General features: G+C 32.7%; 1 protein-coding gene across 2 annotated transcripts in view; it reads left to right on the top strand.

Annotated features, from left to right (window-relative positions):
* Positions 1-21,494, top strand: part of LOC119829429 (protein scarlet-like) — a 55,765-nt gene that overhangs the window by 33,352 nt on the left and 919 nt on the right. Inside the window, exons 5-12 of one of the 2 annotated variants that reach the window (XM_038351916.1) lie at positions 973-1,125; positions 3,123-3,361; positions 7,747-7,957; positions 8,812-8,840; positions 9,329-9,434; positions 10,548-10,778; positions 13,884-14,019; positions 16,396-16,936. In XM_038351916.1, coding sequence (XP_038207844.1) covers positions 973-1,125; positions 3,123-3,361; positions 7,747-7,957; positions 8,812-8,840; positions 9,329-9,434; positions 10,548-10,778; positions 13,884-14,019; positions 16,396-16,784 — 1,494 coding nt within the window. In that variant the 3' untranslated portion in view covers positions 16,785-16,936. Of the gene's footprint in view, positions 1-972; positions 1,126-3,122; positions 3,362-7,746; positions 7,958-8,811; positions 8,841-9,328; positions 9,435-10,547; positions 10,779-13,883; positions 14,020-16,395; positions 16,937-21,494 lie in introns of those variants that run through there. The other variant, XM_038351915.1, reaches the window with a different exon arrangement.

Genomic DNA, 21,494 nt, shown 5'->3' with positions numbered 1-21,494 from the left:
AGAAACTTACATGCGGTCGAGCTACTATCTTATTTTATTGAATACAAGCTTCTGCTGTTTCAAAACTACTATTTATTATTTCACTCCGCGAGTATTTACTGAGTAGGTAAAAATTATTTTCATGTCACTGTTACTATCATCATCATCGTTATCATCAGCCCATATATGTTCCCATTGTTGGGACACAGGCCTCCTATCAGGGTTCAGGCCATAATGCCAAGTGCGGGTTGGCAGATGTCACATGTAGTCGAACTTTCGATTCTTGGACATGTTGGTTTCCTTACGATGTTTTCCTTCACCCTTTGAGCAGTGTTATCCACATGCGCAGATAAATTGAAAAGTCAATATCTCAAAAATAATCTGGTCTCGAACCTAAATTATCGATTTTAAGTCCGAGGTCGTCACCACTGAGCCACCACTGCTCGCTCTATCACGATATGTACTTACTTATACATTGCACTTGACTCATCTGATATTGATTTAGTGTAGCAGTTATTTATTCCCTTCATTACCTGGAATGTCATTTGGCGGCTTTCGTTCATAAGCTGTTCTTACACACGGATTTTGATTATTCTGCTTGTAGATTTTTAGCCGACTTCAACAAAAGAGGTTCGCAATTTAACTGTATTTCATTTTCGAGCTGGTTAACTCAGACCTTTCTACTCGGGGACCGATTTTAATGATTCTTTTTTTTATTTGAAAGCTGATGTTTTCTGTGTGATCTCATTAAAATTTCAGTTTATTCAAAATTTAAGGCGGTTTGTTTATGCTTATATTTATCTACTTTTGAAGAGAATCGATGCATTTTCTATTAAGATAGTGTCTTTAAAGGGCCTTGATAAAAACTGCGATAGCACATATAATTAACTATTTAATATATTTAGAGTAACTCATGCTTTCACGGTTCCTTCAACATTTCCCAATAATCACTCCATATAAATATTATCATTAACCTAAATATATAACCTACAGGCGCGTATGATGATGGACAAACGATCGACGGCCATCACACGCCAGCGGCGCATCCAGCAACTTCTCAGCGAGCTCGGGATATCCACCTGCACCAGGACCAAGCTGAAGGCACTCTCGGGGGGTGAGAGGAAACGAGTCGCTTTGGGTGTTCAGGTAGCGTTTCTTATACCTTACCATATATTAGGCACATTCGATCAAATCAAATCAAATCAAATTTTTATTAAATCAAACACTTAACCTTACCTTATAGCTAAGTACATCGCTGTAGCAATACAAATAGGTATCAAACAATTAAGGTTCAAGACCGATGTCTTTGCTAGGTTACAGAGTAACCTGTATTAAAGATATCAGTACCTTCCCCATACCATCAATAAAGCACAATGTAATTTAAATGTCTCAAGGTGGTCGTCCCACTTTGTTCATGAAATTGATTTAAAATTACGGTTATAAAAAATACTAAATTCGATGGGGATACCTTCAAGAAAAGGGCATATCATTGTCTCGAAGGCCGGCAACACACTCGCGATGCCCCTAACATCGCAAGCGTTTATGGGCGGCGGGCGTCACTTTCCATCAGGTGACCCGCCTGCTCGTTTGCCTGCTAGGCGATAAAAAAAAATGTATAAATAAATGCCTTATGAATAACAACAGTAGCCCAGTATTACTACTGCATTTGGAGGAATGAAATGGTTTCTTCTTATCAATTCTTGGCCAAGTACATCAAGAATCATATATTAGTCACGTCGCTGTTTTTCTTCACACATAAGCGAAATTGTCTGCTCAACACTCAGCTTGTAAATATAATAATGCGATTTACATAAAATTAATAAATAAACGTCAAAAATATGAATACATTATTATTGTATACTAGCTTTTCGCCCGCGGCTTCGCCCGCGTAGAATTCGCTTATATCGCGCGACATGGTAGGAGTATTTTCTTCGTATTAAAAAGTATGTTTTGTTCTTTCCCACGTTTAGCTCCATCTACATACCAAGTTTCATCAAAATCGGTTTGACAATAAAGAACTTTCATACAAACTTTCATCCCCTCTTTCAACCCTTTCTACCCTTTTTTCGCGATAGAAAGTATCCTATGTTCTTTCCCAAGTTCATTTCTATCTTCATACCAAATTTTGTGAAAATCGGTTCAGTGGTTTAGGCGTGAAAGCGTAACAGACAGACAGACAGACAGACAGAGTTACTTTCGCATTTATAATATTAGTAGGGATTAGTAGGGATGAAATATGAGTTAGAGTAGTCTTATTAGTTTTGAATACAAATGTTTCGTTTTGCGTACAAAACTTGTCTTGTTATAGTAATTATGTTAATTGCTAGTATCGGGGGTCAATTTTCGATGTAAACGGGTCTGACGGGGAATGTGTAGTAAATTTATTTTTAGACACACTAACTAGATGGTAATTTAGCGACTAATGCCATTTTAAACATAATTAACGCTTAAGTTACGACATGCAGAATGTCTTTCCGTCCAATTTATTAAACAGATCTTTGATTAAATTTAGCGATGATAAGCAATTCAATTTAGATTTTATGAAGATAAAAATTTATGTTTATTTCTCATGTAGTTTAGGTATTATATCTATTTCCTAGGATGATAATTTGGTTAGAGATACTTTGTTTTAAAGGATACAAACGTACAAAGGATCGATGGATTTATTCGCATTCTCTTCTTCATATATTGAAGTTTAAGTTTGTTATACAGGAGAGAATAATAGAATAATTGTTTACTTTTTTATATTAATGAGTAACTGTTGTGAGCAATTTATTATTTTGTATGCCATTTCAATTTATGCGAGTGGCAAGAATGCTACCAAGTCCTTACTACCTATATACTTGCTCATATTTTAACACTATACTAAGTCACCATATATCAAAGTATTATTTCGCCCTTTCTTTAGTTAAAATACACGGCATAATATCAAGCGTATTTATTTGCATGTGTTACGTATTAATGTCCTGTCAGTCTTTTTTGAATTGTTATATGCTTATAAAATTGGCGAGCCTTAGGAGAGGCCTATGTCCAACAGTGGACGGAAAAAGGCTGAAGAGAGATGCTTATAAAAAGATCAATAATAGTTTTAGTTCTTTTAATTATTAAACTAAGAAAATACAGCATTTTTCACCCCCTTTTAGCTCCTGAACGACCCGCCGATACTCTTCTGCGACGAGCCCACCACGGGACTAGACAGTTCAGCCGCTAACTCAGTGGTGTCCAGACTCCGTCGCCTCGCGATCGGCGGGAAACTGGTGATCTGTTCCGTCCACCAGCCAGCGTCTGGGGTTTTCGAACTATTCCACCAGGTGGTGCTGCTGGCGAACGGGCGCATCGCCTTCCACGGGACTATAGAACAGGCAGATCAGTTTTTCGCTTCGTGAGTATTTTTTATAGTTTTCAGATTTTAATGTGTTAGCGATAAGCTGCAATATTAAACTTTATATTTATATATATAACGTAAAGCTAAAGAGTTTGTTTGTTTGAACGCACTAATATCAGGAACCAATTAAATGATTTCAAAAATTATTTCATCTTTGTATATGTACGTGATCGCTGAATGCCATAATGGGCGGACGTCTAGTAAGTCGGCTTATGCCAATAAGTTATTGGTTATTTTTCATGTGAAAAAGAAGGGATTGTAATGTTTTAAAGGCTTTCTATTGCTCCTCATTCTAAAATTGGCCAAATGACTTAAATTCCCTAAAAACACGAAAATTACGCCAATCGGTTAAAAATCTAACGAGCAAGAAAACGAAAAAAATATAGTTGAATTTAGAACGTCTTTCGTTTTTGAAAAAATCCTATCCTGCTAATATTAAAAATTTGGTACGTAGATAGCTGGACAACTGGCATAAAACATAGGCAATATTTTATCCCGATATTCCTACGGCATACAGAGTTACGCAAGTGAAACCGCGGGGCGTAGCTAGTCTGTTACAAAAATTAAAACACGTTCTCCCACTTAGATCATTTTAATGCAGCTTTGTGGTCATATATTATCTGTATCATGTTATTTTGATAAATTATAATGCACGTCTCATCATCTTTAAAATAAGATTGATGACAAATTCCAGCTCCGATATAATTTACGAACATAATCTTAAATTACGGAACAAATATAAACATTAAGTATAAATGAACTCAATCGTAGTTTACGCTCGTAATAAAATATTTACAGTATTAATAATTTAGATATATATCACATAATTGAATGTTCATATTCATTGATTTGTATATAAATATATTTGACGTACTTAATATCAAATTACTCTAAGATATTTGACACTATAGAGATTCGAGGTTGCGTAGACCGCTAACAAAAAACTAAACTTAACGTTTTATTTATGTTTAAGACATTTTAAGACACATTTTCAAAATAGATAAATCACCACATAGTATAAAACAAAGTCGCTTTCTCTGTCCCTATGTCCCTTTGTATGCTTAAATCTTTAAAAAACGAAACGGATTTTGATGAGGTTTTTAATAAATAGAGTGATTCAAGAGTAAGGTTTATATGTATAATAACATCTATTAAACTACTCTGAATCAACGCGTGCGAAGCCGCGGGCAATAGCTAGTGGAATAATATAAAAACATTGATACAACACAGAACATATGTACCCCAGAGTACTAATAACTCTTTCGCTGTGTTTATAGTCTGTGCTGATTACGAGTACTTACATATCAATATCTGATTAAATTTAAGAAGATTTACTCAAATTCAAATTCAATTCAAAATAATTTTTTGATTTACTTATTTAGGTATTACATTATATGAATGTGTTCTGTGATCCGTTATGTGGTGCACATTTGTCAAAAATGTATTAGATAAAAAATTAATTATCAATCATACTTATACATTTATAGCATTATTTTTGTGTTTACCAAGCTTGTAACAACATCAGCACGAAGTGTTATTCTATTAATTATCGATATATAAAACTAGCTGCGCCCGCGTTTTCACCCGCGTGAGTCCGTATCCCCTAGGAATATCGGGATAAAAAGTTGCCTATATGTTATTCCAGTCGTCCAGCTGTCTACGTACCAAATTTCATTGCAATCGGTTCAGTAGTTTTTGCGTGAAAGAGCAACAAACACACACATAACCTTCCAACCTTCGCTTTTATAATATTAGTAGGATAGGACAGTAGGATTGAATAGGTAAATTTCTTGTTGTGTTCAATAAGTAATCTCTATACTAGTCTTCCGCGTAGTCCAAGGAAAAGATAGACAGTGCCGAGACCCGTATCTTTCCCGTTCCCTTGTGATCACTGGGATAAAACCTATCTTATGTACCTAGTTTTTCGGATCTCAAACTCTGTACTAAATTTCATCCAAATCGATTCAATTGTATAAGCGTGAAGAAGAGACGGACAGAGTAAATTCACATAATTAATAGTGAGAAATTTTGGATGTGGACTGGTATTGTGCTAGTTCATTATTTTATTTTAACATAATATAGTTATGCTCAATCCCAATTTAGTTGAAAATCAAGGATATGTATGTATGTATGCCTATTTACTTTGCACACCCTATAGCCCAAATCGCTGAACGGATTTTGACATTTGAAGTGTCGTTGTAATCACCAGAATTATGATAGTGACATAGGCTATATAAATAACAAAATAGCTTTCGCAAATAAAAAACAAAGATCGTACAAACACATTAACAGTCGGGTTTTTTGGTTGTCGCAATAATAATTCTAATTTTTTCTGATACTTACGAGCTGCTAGCGTGTTATCTAAAACTGCGTTATTAAGTGCGATTTCATATTAAAGAAATAGCCAGTAAGCTGAGGTGAACAAACTTCATATTCGTAGCCGATGTATGCATTATTGTTTTTCCAGTTTTCTTCACCAAACAATCGATCAGCTTTAAGCTTAGCTCAAGGCCAAATATCTCTTCTAAATTAGGTATATACACTTAAATTCCTGTGCGACTCGTTTGAGTTTTTATAGCGTTACGGTCCATCTGAAATACCGAATAATTAACATATCTATATAATCGGAATATGGTATATGACGTCATAAAACAACGCATTAAGGTGTAATTAAAATAAGCAGAAATCAATCTATTTAATAGTTTGGGAAAACATGTTAATTTTGCAATTTAAATGAAAAAACATTTTTAGTATAATAATAGTAATGTAACGCAAACTGATGATTAATTTTAATCTATCTATATGCAACACAAATTAGAATATATGTCCATTCGAATAATTAAATAACGGGCAGGTATAATTTAACAACATGATATATTATTATAATTAGATATAATGATTAACGGGTGTTTTCGTTCTCTATCCGATTTACATCTTAATTTAAATACAAATTTTCTATTTTTCTGTATTATTTACCAGCTCGTAAATTTTCCATGCAACTAATTAAATATAATACATACTTAATATTTCCAAAACTACTAACTAACTAGCAATATTATCGGCTATATGAGAATTAGTATGCATTATGTAAACATTAATTCATTTTTTTACTATTTTCACATAAATTAATAATATAGTATATTTCAATAAACGATTCGCATAAAAACGAAACTTTGGTCGCGTGTTAAGAAGGATTCAACACGTCATTAATATGGTAAACAGGTGCTTGAAGGTCGTGAAGGTTATTTTCATGCTAATGATATCTAGAAGTTTCGTTTTAACCTGTACTCTACTGATTTAACATCATATATACTGAGGCCAAGAAGGTATAATGGCATATGAACGCTGTAGTCGTTCAATTTGTCTCAATATTCTAGATTTTTGTCTTAAGTTATGAGATCATCCTAAGATTTACAATATGATTTCATAATTTTTAACAAACGTCCCAAAAACAAAGAAGGTTCTCAAAAAATATAATGTAAATTGAAAATACATTTAATTTTTGTTCCTTTATTTTTGCTTTACTACTCGACGTAACTGACGTGATTCTTTTTGTGTTTTGTAGGGAAATTTGTCCTATTTTAGAATTTAGAGTGGTATAGTAACGCTTTTTATAGCGTAATCGATTGGCATTGGCAGTGTCTGATATGGTTCGATTTATGTATGCTTCTGAAGATATAATAAAAGTCTTGACTACACACAACAAGCTACAGGCTGTGTTAAACAGCAATAGAATTTACTTGTCATTTAGCAGCTTGATCGTATGGAGGACCTTTAATTTGCTTACCAGTTGCAAGACCGCGAACACGACAGTTAAATTACAATTCCAGATAGGTGGCGTGTTTAATAATATGCTTTAGCGACTCCGATTTCATGTTATGTTTGTTTGAGCTTGTTTCCAACTTATCATGGATATAAATGTTCATATTAAACACTGAATGATGCTATTCAATGTCCCTATAATAAAAGATTAAGCGAAGAGTTGAATGCATATGTAAGGTTTTTATTTATATTGCGTTATTTTATTATTGCGTTGTCCAACGGTTTTATATCTTAAACATGATGTTATCTTTATTGTCGCACTGTTCGCCGCCAAAACAAGACATGGCAGTCATAAAGGAATGCGTGTTTAAATTTGTCTTCAAAAACAGATTGTTGGCGGAATATTCCATCTATATGAAGCTATAAAAAAAAACACATGTTATGATTCATTGAACTCATTCTGTTGTCTGTTTGTTTTAATATTACATATTCTACTCCGCCCACTTGAACCCAATAATTTTAAAACACAATTACTTCCTGGATAAAAACATTATACACGAACGACACAAGCGCATTCGACTCGTCCGCTACGTTATATCATCCCATAACTTCACTTTAAGGCTTAACTACAAGTGTCCAGTTGGTTTCAACGCGGCGGAGTATTACGTTTCACTGCTCGGCGTTCAGACGGATAAGGAAATGGAGAGCCATGAGAGGATTCGGCGCATTTGTAACGAATACCAGAGATCTGATATCGCAGCAGCCATCGAGAGCAGAGTGGGCGACGTCAAGGACGAGCTGGAGTACTTCAATGGGAATTCTGATGAAAAGGTGAGTTCCTTATTGTGTTTTCATTGCGAGTCTCCAGAATTTGGCTGTGTTGAGAAAGTTCTCTGATGCTGAATAATAACGTGGACATTTATAGCCTATGGCCTGATATAATAAATTTTATGCCGTCCTATTTCTCTTTTCTAACCCATCCCAGTCCATTCCTTTATTGCCATCGTCTATCCTTTACTTATTGCTTATATATTTGAAGCGGGTTACACAATTGCAGAAGCTTCCTATGCAAATTTTCATGATCGCTTAACATCAAGCGATCCACCAGCTTGGTTGCCCGCTAGAACCTAAAAATATACTACGTAACCGGAAACTCTTATAGTGGGTCTATGTTCCTACTTAAGTCCAAGGGCCAATAGGCAGTCCTGTATTCCATTTTAATGTTGTGGATTATCATACTTTACTAATCTATACCTAAATATAATTCAAATTAAAATACCATATGACATTGCGATCACTTGCCAATAAAATAATCGACCAACGAAACAAATATCAGTGTATGCGCTTAAAGCATGCAATGTACAAATGATTTTAAGGATTGTTTATAATAAAAACACTTCAATAATCCCATGCACTTGACCGACTTTCAAAATATATTATGTTGCATGTATTAAATTCTTTTTATTTTGTTACAATTTGTCTGTTAAAGCGTATTGCACTTTCCTCAATAAAAATTGCCAGTTTTAGTTCGATCTTGTTTCCGACGTTGTAAATATTTAAATTTGAATATTTATATTTGTCACTGGCATATTTAAATTAATATAGACAATATAAAATGGACAATAACTGTCTTATATTTTAATCATTTTAATGACGTTTTATTTTAATAGCCTTTTTTATTATAGAATTTATACTTCGAGCGGTACCTAACTCTGTAAGTATTACGTTTTTATTTTAATTTTTATTAATCATATTTTGCAAGAATGGGAGTCTATGCCCATTTTTAGTTTTGAAATATTAGGATATTTACAAATTTAATAGAAACATCCGCTGTTAATTGCTACTAGTTTTATGTTATAAAATTGAAAAAACTGGTCTCTAAATATCTTAATTGGGTTGTCATCAAATAAATTTTCTTTCAAAACAATTAATGCAATTGAATTTTATGATTTTATGATAATGATTTGCGAAAAAATAATGTCTCGTCAGTGGGAGTCAAGGAAAACTCCATCCCTATGTCTATAATTCTTAGTGAAGTAGTCAAATTTATGCATTTTCCTTATATTCTAATAGGTTATAAATTTTATATCATGTCATGTATCTATAAAACCTACAAGGTGTTACTAGCATTGAAATAAAATTTTACGAGACAGCGTTTTCGTAGGTGTGAGACAAATATCTGACGAAAAATTTCCATTGCAGAGTCAAAGTAAACTATTTCGTCCAATTTTACTGGTTGTTATGGAGAAATATTATATGCATAAAGCACAACAAATCTATATACATAGCTGAATTTTTACTACTGATGGTAAGAGTTTTATTTTCTTTTTATGTTTTATATTATTTTATTTTGTTTTTATTTAAATGAATGATTTTCAAATTTTCATTTTAAATAACAGATAGTTCTGTAAATGATGTATCTATTCTATTTCTTATTACAATAAAATGCTGAAGAATGTTTGTTTGTTTAAATGGAATGTCAGGAACTATTGGACTGATTGTATTTGATGTACTACGGGCGAAGGCGGCGCGGACTGCTAGTATATTATATAGACATGTGGATGATACGCTTTCTTGATAAAGTGGTTAACGTGTGAGCGTAGTACCGAGGGATCCTGGGTTCGATTCCTGGTAAAGATTCATAATAAATGTCTCGGTCAGGCAGGACACAGAAGACTGATCACTTTCTTGTCCGTAAATAAAATCGATCAGTGAAACGGATGTATACTTATTGCATTTGCCCCAAACCCCACAAGGGGATACGGAACCTCACTGATACGCATCGCCCATTGATAACTCTAAGAAAAAAATCACGTTTATATTATAATTGCTTATTTACAATATACCTATATTGTATTAACGGCATGACTAGGCGTGAGAACTTATAACAGACAGATAGAGTTACTTACGTGTTATATTATTTTTGATACATTATATTAACTGTATAACAAAGTTGGTCAGCTTTAACTTGAAATACAACTTGCAACAATGTTTAGCACATAATTCTATTCACTCTTGGTTAAGTTACAAAGTAACCTTCATTAGTATTCAATATATTATTATTATTCTAGCTAAGTTGTATTTGTCATAAATATAGCTTTAACTTTAAACAATCAAGACACATATTCAAGGTATTCGTATTTTTAATACTAAATTATTTTCTATATTTAAACATATTTTCAATATTGGTATAATAAAAATTGAAATTGAAAATGAACTATTTGTTATGAAAGTTGCTTTAAATAAAAAAAAAAATAGTTACTTTTATTGTTCAACTTTGTCATGTACATGATCATCCCCCCCTTCCCCCCTCCGAAGGTCTAGGCCGTACGCAATGAAATCCACGAAACTCACCACCCATCAAGCCACCACTACAGCATCTTCCCCCATTCTAATACATTTTAATACATTTCTCCAACAGTTCGTGGGTCTCATAATCTCGATACCCTATATGGGCCACTTTACGGAGCTCGACCAGCGTGACATACAGAACGCGGAGGGTCTCCTTTACCTCACGATAACGGAGACGATATTTCTGTTTATATACGCGGTCTTCATCACGTTCCCACAAGAAGTGCCCATACTGTTACGGGAGACGGCCAGCGGGTTGTATGCGCCGCTGCCGTATTATTTGTCAAAAATGATATTTTGGGTAAGTCCTATTTGTATATCTTGATATATGACACGCAAGGGTTACTGACTGACTGATCCATCACACAGCACTGACGAATGAACGGGGCAGGTCTTATTGAACTGAAATTTGGAAAGCAGATAGCCATGATGTAGGCGTCGGTCAAGGGTTTTGATGAATTATACCAACATGGGGATGAAATTTATATTGTGCATATTTATTTTAACTCCCCCCGGTGACGCTGCGGGCAACTGCTAGTATTTAACAATTTCGGCTTACTTGTAAATTCTATTAATATAAACTATAAATGTATTCGATCTTATTATAAATCTTACTAATATTATATATGCGAAAGTTTGTAAGGATGTGTGTGTGTGTGTGTGTTTGTTGCTCTTTCACGCAAGAACCACTAAACCGATTGCAATGAAATTTGGTACGTAGACAACTGGACAACTGGAATAACATATAGGCAACTTTTTATCCCGATATTCTTATGGCATAGAAACTTAAGCGGGTGAAACCGCGGGGCGCAGCTAGAAATATATATTTCGAGTGAATAAAATCAGAATATAGCAATAGTTTTAAAATCTCGTACTCTGTAAATAGAAATATATATAATACCTTTAAAATCGGAGTACAAGGCATAAATGGAATATTACTATATAAGTATTATTATTACATAATATGTGTCAAAAAAACTACTTTTATAAACGTCTTGCAAATTGCTTGTCAAGTTATGGACTTTCAAATTGTAAGTTTAAACAGGTCCCAATCAAAAACACATTAAGTTATCTTCGTTTAATTATGCTTAAACTTTTTTTAATCACGCCTTCACTATTTTGTTTTCATCCATTACTTTCCATTAAGTTAAAAATAATATGATGTAAGACGTAAACCCATTAATAGGTTATACGAGTACCTATTTCTTTCTTAGAAAAATATACTTAAACCAATTATAAGCTAAGCTTAGGTGAGTTTGACCGGAGTTTTTATCTTTGTTTCATCTAACCTCTAAAACGAGACTTATTTTACGACTTCTCTCTCTCTCAGGTAAACCGTGTTATTGAGACTAATTTATCGTTTTCTATTCTGGTATCAGAAGCGCCTCTAAAAAAATATTGTAATGTGTATAATACAATCTAAAAAAATCTAAAATATATTGTTATCGAATAAAATAAATACTTCGAAATAAAACTCGCGAAAGCGCGTAAGCCAACTTCTTGTATGACGCTACCAGCTATGTTTGTATAGTTTTCGCACAAAACTACTGGACCAATTTTATAAACTCTTTCACCATTAGAAAGCTGCATCTTCACAGCTGCAGCTGCATCTACATGTGTATATATGTATCACGGACGAAGCCGGGCGGTCCGCTAGCAAGATAATAAATTACAAAAAGCGTCGGGTACTTAAAAAGAAATATGCACACACACATATATACATCTATGTGTGTGTGTGTGTGTGCGTCTTTGATTTGTTTATGTGGTAATAAAAATGTAAATCGTGTAATTGAATAATCGTGAAATGTTCCACATAAATTCGGAATTAATTAAGCACATATTTATCAAGAATAGATAGGAGCTGAACATAGAAAAGTTTATTAGGTTGTTTTGAAACAGGGCAGTAATTAACGCTTATTTTAATTCTAGGTGAGGTGGAATTTATATTCTTTAAGGTGATATACAACTCTTGTCCTTTAAGATTTACAATACTTGAATATTTATTTTCATAATACAAAGATTTTGTTTATTTGTTGGAACGCTTTAATCTCAGGAACTGCGAAAAATATTCTTAAACCTCTTAAATTCAAAAATTCTTTTTCGTTATAGGCTATATATGCAACACTGGCGAAGCCGGGCTTAATATTGGGATAAAGGAAATCACACATTCGTTGAATTTATCTATAATTTTCTACAAATTTGACTAAATGTGTTAATTAGTTTAGGGCAGAGTGCAGACAAACATATAAAGCTTATTCATGATGAATCTTGGAATAATTAAATACGTTCCGAACCAAATAAAATATGCTAAAACATTGAAATCTCTCTGAATTTGTCTATTAATAACATTAATATATTCATATTTAATCACGTACAACAGACCAAGCCGACAATGCAATTAACGAATACTCAAGATATACATTTATTTTTGATATATATCTCCGCTGAGGTCCTGTCTTGATAACTTAATTATTTGCATACATAACGGTGTGAAACATATCAATGGATGTAATAAATCATAATTTAGCTCTTAACGTATTTAACAGATAACATAAACAAGGCTGTAATTGCTAGATTCGTTTCTGAGAACTCAAATGTATGACGCAAAATTGTGTAATATTAAAATGATGGTGGCTAGTCTCGATTTGTGTTTGCATGTTTTCTATTTTATAAACCGACTGCCAAAATGGAGGAGATTGTAAATTCGACTGTATTTTTCTTTTTTTTTATGTCATCGTCGGCAATGGAGGTAGGTCACCTGATGGTAAGCGCTACCACCGCCCATGTACATTTGTAGAGGCGTAAGGTCGAATGCAGACCTTAAGCATCTACAAATACATTGCCGACTTCAAATTCGAAAGGGTCAATAAAGGAAAGTACTGGGAAGGGTAAGGTAAAAGGTTCTTAATGAAAGGATTGACTAGTGAAATAAAGGAAAGGACGGGGAAGGGCAAGGTATGGGCTTCCCGCTCCCCCACTTACCAAACGAAACACAGCAGTATGCCATTTCACGCCTTCTATGGGGGTGTGGTACTTTCCCGGTGCGAGTTGGCCCACTTCATGCCGAAGCGTGCTCGACTACCACATACAAATTTTCTTTGGATTTGTTACGCCAGAACTTTTCACTGTTTCTTTTTTATATATAAGGAGGCAACTGAGGAGACGCGGTATATGTAGATAAGTGAAAAGCCTCGCGTAAGAGTTATTATAGGTGTGTTGCCAGCCTTTGAGAAAGCAATAAGCTCTTTTATGCAGGTCTATTTTATTTGACAGCTGCTGCCTCCCATTTAAATTTGATCTAAATAGTTTAAAACAACGCGACGCAACGTTTAGCGAACACGAAGCGAAGGCGTGCGCATAACGTGCCTATAACTAATAGGATATATAATGGTGCCGATTGTTCCAGATCCCCCGGGCCGTGGTAGAACCCATATGCTTCGTGACACTGGTGTTTCTTATAGCTGGTCTTCAGGGCGGCTTCACCAACTGGATTGGATTCTGTTTTGTTTGCGTACTCTGTGCGAACTACGCGAATGCATACGGTAAATATTTTGCATTATTTGCTTGTATTTTTTGTGTAATGGTGGATACAGGTAGATATATAGATATACGGTTATCACAGTCCATTATGAAATCTACGTGCTATAATATAAGTTTAAGTGCTTACCCTTGTGTCTGCATAAATATGAATACTAATTGTCACGCCATAGATCATATATGTGACTTCGAATAATTTGTTCAAGAAATTATTTTTTATAATCATAATTATTCTCATGAATAAACATGAGAAATTTTTGAATGTGATTATACACAAGTAAATTAAATAAAAATATTTAATTATTGAAATATGAGAAAAAATATTTAATCCGCCTTTTTGTAGCGGCGGTTTTTTTTGACCACTTTGCATCAAACATAGCTTAGAACTCTTTTGACCAATTCTCCTTTCAAAGAAAATCAAAATCGGTTCATCTTTATACAGCTACGCCACAGACAGACACACACACAGACCCGTCAAACTTATAACACACGGGGTGCTTCGGTTTTGCGGCAGGAGTTAAAACGAAAAACACAAATGTTACAAGTTAACCTATCCTATCCTACTAATACTATAAATACGAAAGTTCGTAGGATGTGTGTGTCTTCACTCTTTCCCGCAAAAACTACTGAACCGTTTGCAATGAAATTTGGTACGTAGACAGCTGGACAACTTGAATAACATATAGGTAACGTTTTATCCCGATATTCCTACGGGATATGGACGGATAGTATTTGATACAACTAGTTAAAGATTTACTGTTGGGCTGTGTATAGGCTTTATCCAAGACTAAATTTTAAGTACTTGTTTAAGCTTAATCAATAAATAAACAATACAGGTTAAATATTTCAACAAAATGAATACTACTATTTTATTTTGTGTACACGTGGCGTTCATTTGTTGTGAATGTAATAACGTTAAATTTGATTATAAAATTGTTCAAATAACGAATGCTCAATCAAAAGGAGCCGAAAGTTTCACACAACCAATTAGTTTGCCGCCAAAAACCCTAATGGCACCAAAAAAAAAGATCGTACCATACACCGAATACCGGCTAAGAATACCGGTTTTCGTAAATACACGGTCTATTAGATTAAGGTTCCGATTAATGTTTAAGACTCCAGGCACAATGTTTATAAGCTTATAAAGGTTTATATTGTAATAACATTGTTAGAATTAGATGTAAAACATAGATTTATAAGAGACTAACCATCGCCCCTTGCCGCACTATTAACATAACAATAAGATTTAGATAGATTACGTATATTTTAAAACATGTACGACTAATAAAAATGAAGACATGAAGATGAAATGGCGGTGAATTCTACAATTATTGCTTAGAGATGTTGATTGTACAAGTTATTAATATCATTTATAAAACAAACATGAAATAAATAAGGTAATTAACCCTCAAGGGTAATAAGGGGTTAGTAAATATATAAGATATTTTTGCAATTTTATAAATAACATTTGCCTTTCCCACAAGCGTAACTAATGCATGACAATGGCGGAAAATATGTATGGTGAGGTTATTTTATCAATAATAATAAAAAAAATTGTTACCGACATTATTTACATCATTATGTATATATTCATTATAAATTCATCTGAAACAAACTTCTTCCTCATTATAATGACAGAATGAATAGGGTTGCCAACTTTAATTTCTACCTTATTAATAATAATTACCTGATTCCAATTTCATTGTAATCAAATAATTTTAAAATAGACCAAATTCGAAATTATAGTAACATTCAGAAGAAATTTTCCCTCCTCAAATTCTTTAATGACTAAGGTTAGCAACTCTGAAGTTATATAATATGCATGATGAAGTAATAATTACATTAATTTATCATTATTAAACAACAAAAGATCTTCATTTTTCTTTCTAGTAATAATTTCATTATGCTGCAACGTGAATTCTGATCATTAAAAATATGCAATTGTATATATAGCATTACATGATACGTTCTTTACTTTTAAAACGTTTATACTTGCTAATCATTCACTTCATCACGTGTCATGCCTTCCGCAATTGTCCATATTGTACACTACAACTGCACGCTTCGCAATGCTCACGATTATATAGTTTTCACTAAACCTATGATTCACAGTCAAAATTTGTTGAATATCGCTAAATTAAAAGATTACCTACCTTTTATTGTAATCTCTTTTAGTATACTTAGCGCCCAAGAACTAAAGTTGGTTTTGTATTCTAAATCTGACCGTATATAGAATAGTTCTGTGGCAGCATCACGCATATACTATTTATAGACCAAAGAAAAAAACGTAAACATTGATTGGCTTTAGCAATCGTGAGATTGCAGCTGTGAATCTAAGGACCTCTTCCATGTAATGCACCTACAAATCTATCCCTTCACAGGTTCATTCCTATCGGCCGTGTTCGACAGGATGGAGACAGCTGCGCTCGTTTCCGTACCGTTCGATCTAATTGGGACCATGTTTTCTGGAATTTACTTGAATCTGGCTAGCGTGTCGCCGTACTTCTCTTGGCTTAAATTCGTCTCCGGCTTTTATTACGGCGTCGAATCCATATCTATCATTCAATGGGACTCGATTGAAACCATCAACTGCGTGAATATTAAGGGTGTGCCCTGCATCAAGACTGGTCCGGATGTACTAAGGAAATTCGGCTTCGCTGAAGAGCATTTCTGGAGGAACTGCGCCAGTTTGGCTACCATGTACTGCTTGGCTCACACTATAGCTTTCCTTATGGTCGTTAAGAGGAGCAAAGGAACGCCCGTTTACTAGTTTTAAAGTATTCGATAATACTCAGAACCTCTATTTTTTGTTAATTGTCAATAAGAGCATCGTTCATAGGTTAAGTTTGTATGTTGATGAATAAACGAATTTAAAATGGCATGTTAATAATTTCTACACACTGTTTTATAATAAAAGTATGCTTTTGTGTTTTTGTTTGATTACCTTTGTATTCCTTCCTGTAGATTCGCTAGTAAATGCAATGTCAGACTAATATTCATAAATCATATAATTAGTATTGCTTAACGCACATACAATGTATTGATAATGCACTCAGAACAGCATCTTTCACAATACGATCATTTTAGCACTGCAAAAATAAGTTTTTCACTTTCTATAAAGCACTGTAGTAAAATTAGAAGGTTTATTAGATCGGTTTTGTTTTATTTGTAAATTGAATTAGAAATTTGTTTATGACATGAGTTCTTGTGATGTTCAATATTAATAAAATGCATTGATTGAATGCGTAATGGCGGTAAAATAATATACGTAAGGGCAGGCTATAAAAAAAAAAACAACAAAAGATGGACCAAACGGTTACGAAGTAGGCAGAATGCCATGAAAACCGGTTTAATCTATAAAGTTGAAATATACGCATCCATAGGTGTTTACTTCACTAAAGATAGCTAACTAAAGTTTTGCCTAATTAAAAAAGTTTATGGATCAGCAGTGAAATTGTCTTAGATATATATTACGATTACCATTAATGAAATAAATTAATTGTAATTTAAAAAAAAAACATGTATACATATATTAAACGATGTCCGCTCGTGTTGACCCGGGTTAAAAAAGACTAAAATCTAATCCATAACAATCTAGCTTTCTGGTTAAAAAGCGTTCCTGGATTAAACCGGTCCCTTAGTTTTGGAATATATTCAATGCAAACAAGCAATTAAATTAGTACATATTAGTATACATTATAAAATAGGTATACTTAATAAGAACTAAATTACGTTAACGAATAGAGCAGTAATATTAAATTAGGGTTATTATGTTATTTTAAATATATATTTCGAAAATCGTGTGTTGTCATGTCTTGCACAACATTTGGAGGGAAAATAAATCTTTATTTGACTTGTATCTGGAATATTACAAAGAAGAAAAACGAAGCTTTTTTTGTACACATTTTCAGAACTGATTTAATTAATGGTACAATCTTTTGTAGAATTATATCACGAATACGTTTTGATAATAAAGTGCTTAATATTAATTAAGAATAAATTGCATAGATTCTGCTGTTATTTTAATTGATAGTTATATTACACAATAAATTGTAAATGCACATATAAAGTCTAGACTAGCCACAAAGAGTAGTAATATGCATTAAGTATTATCTGTGTCGTATTTATAGTACGGTAATACAGAGCAATATTGTTTTAATAATAATAAATAATTATGTTCTAAATATAAATGAATTGCACAGAATGTTCTATTTGCGTGCAAACTAAATGTTATATTTAAATGTTTGTCCTCAAATATTGCAAGTAATGACAACAATGATAGCGCCATATTATTAAAATAATTACTCGGGTAACATACTCATATAATTCAAAGATAGTTTTAAATATTGCAAGTGAAGAAATTCAGCAGTTAAAGTTTGAAAATACCAACCCACTTTTTAAACAGTCGAGTTTAAAATTTGACATTCATCAAGAAATAAATAGGGTGATTTTTCATAATATCCCGCCATTATAATTACAAATGTCCGCAGTGCGAAATAAATGACTTTTATCTAGGTTTATATATAATAAGCATACGCCCTTTTGTTATGAAGCGATCTAATATGGCAAATGGCATTTTAAAGTGGTTAGTACAAATTCTGTCGTAACGCAATTCCAAAAGCTCCTATCCTAACAGTATTTAAATTGGATAATACATTGGATAGGTAGGATTAGGTTCGATATTTAAAAACTAAATTTAAAGTTGATGGCCAAGAATTGTGAAAATGTCTGTCCAAATGCCTAATAGTTATTTATTCAATACAATTAACAAATATAAAACGTGACGATAGAAATATGTACATACCTTCAAGCATATCATACAAACTCTTTGTAACTGCAACAGTTATAAGATGCAATAATGTCGAGTAAATAAACTGAAGATAATCGATACTTATAAGTTCCTAAGAATTGCAAGTAAACAGAGGATTAATATCTAATTGGTTATATTACATGAAATCGTTATAAATGGTTATTGAAAATTAATATGAAAAACTGATTCGAGATATCAATGAAATCGTTTAAGAGTATGAAGGTATGATTCGTGCGCACGCTATCTGTCTCACAACGCGTGATTTAACGCACCAGCTATCACGTCACTTAAAATACTTTTAAAATCGCTAATACATAAATCATAATTGCCTGAGGAAAATATATTTTGTTATAAAACAGAGAAGTAATGCATACACATTTAAAGTGGTAATAGAAAAAAATAAAACACGTATCGTCTAGAAATTTTTCACAAAAAAATGAAAGAAACGTTTTTTTAACTGTCAACACTTATACTATCTGTGATCACAGTTCAACTGTTAAAAATGAAGATGCATATCGCACACAATTTTTAATAACCACATATTTTTTATCCTAAATATATGTATATTTAAACCAATTGATATTGACCCAATTACCATAGTAATTCGATTGAACACATGAGAAGTTCCGGTAAAATTTGGAAAGGTACCGTTACTGGATCGCATTGTGAAAGTGAACTCGATACAACGGCGAATTCCCTTAAACAAGCTCAAAATGTGGCTAATTAATGGCTTTGACATAACCAGTTGTCACAAATAACATGGGTTCCGAGAGCACCGTATATAAACGAACGTGTTCACAAAAACTACTCGCAGCGAAGTCTTGAAGTGTGGATGTTTCGTTTGAAGTGTTTTATTGAATGCAAGCCTATGTGGGATGTTCCTTTTTCAAATAAACTTTTTATTAGAAGGAAGATAATTAATAAGTTTTGTCACAATGCAATTGTAACGATAACCTTAGTAAATTAAATTAATAGTAGATATAGGAAGGCTAAGCTTTGGAGATAAGAGGCAAGGTTTTAATTAATTTATATTCATGTGTATTGATGTAGGTTAATTTGTTTATGACTGCAAAACTCGTAGCTCCAATTTTAAGGTAATCCTTCGTGTAGATTACACAATAAATTAATGACGAACAGTTTTCTGTGTTGCCATGTCGTTAAATCATGTAGACGTTTAATAAACGTGTACCTAGATAGCGTGATGAATTATAATCGGCAATAATTTAACAATTATAGTGAGTGATTGATGTCGTTTGTTGATGGATACAATCCTTGCATGTGCAGCAAACTAATTTTTATTTGCTAATTGTTAGTATTTTGAGTGTAGAGCGATTTAATTACTGACAAATAGAAAATTTTACATTCGCGTATCTAATCGAATGCATTTTTATTGTGATATTTTTTTATTATGTTGAATATTGTGTGTAAACCTATTGACCTTCGGAATTTAATTCTAATACAAAATTAATTAAAAAAAATAATTTCTATGAACTTAACTATAAGTATTTTTCGCTTAAAATATGCATTTGTATCTAACAAGGCATCTAAGTTATCTATGGAATTACGTTGAGGTCCATTAATATTAACATATACCTCGTGTCATAAGTACCGTAATCTATAGTTTTTGGGTTGAATCATTAAGAGGTCAAAATACAACATTCAAATTGAATAATGTATCTACAACGCTATTTCACAGGTGTTATCTTTTTTTTCTTTCTTTTGCTGATTTGCTAACTTAAGGAGAAGAAATAAATTTTTAGTATGTGATTTATATACACATTAGGTATATATACAGAGAAATACGTCACGTCTTTTGCTAAATAAATGATTTGTATTTATTTAATCTACACTGTAAAAACTAAAATATCTTATTCATGGATCGAAAAAAATTGTAAAAAACAAATTACAATGTAAGAAACTTTTTATTCAAATCTGAGATTTGAAACTTTTGGAACAATACTTTGATTCATGCTTCATATGTCAGATCTGTGTGTTTTTTTTAATTCTAAAATTATTGTAAAATAAAAGTAACGTACGCAAAAAAATCGAGTTATGGAAAAGAGGCAAAGAATTCATTACAGATAAAAAAAACATGACAGGACGATTTGTGCTTCTTGTGTCATTTTGACAACATACCACACGTACCATAGGCGATACTAGAAAACTTGTTTCATAAAATATATAATTTATCTTATGTTACCAATGACAAAAAACCACAGAAAATATATAAAATTAATAACACACGTTTTTATGAAATATGGAAGTTTAAATTTATAATTCCTAAGCTTCCACGTTTGTTAATTCATCGACTGCAAAGAAAAAATGCAATATTAATGTACGTGATATGGATCATCGTGTCGCTTCAAACAAGTTTCCGCAATAAACAGTTTCTTTTGTATTTATATTATCTGTATTTACATAAATATCGTCGCTCATTACGAATTCTGTAATAGTATTAAACTATTCGTGTATTTTAAGCTTTGTTTATTTGAACGTTTTGTGTTACTTGAATATATGATCTATTTCTGTTTTTTTCGTTATTGTTATTTTATATTATGAGTAGGTACCTAACACGTATATAGACTATAGAATGAGAAGCTTACAAGAATTGCAGAAATATAGGATTTCCCGTCATTGGCACCGTATTGTGCACGAATACATTCTAAAAAT

Source organism: Zerene cesonia, chromosome 10 (assembly GCF_012273895.1).
Source record: "Zerene cesonia ecotype Mississippi chromosome 10, Zerene_cesonia_1.1, whole genome shotgun sequence".
Lineage (NCBI taxonomy): Eukaryota > Metazoa > Arthropoda > Insecta > Lepidoptera > Pieridae > Zerene > Zerene cesonia.
This window is presented reverse-complemented; position numbering and strand designations above follow the sequence as displayed.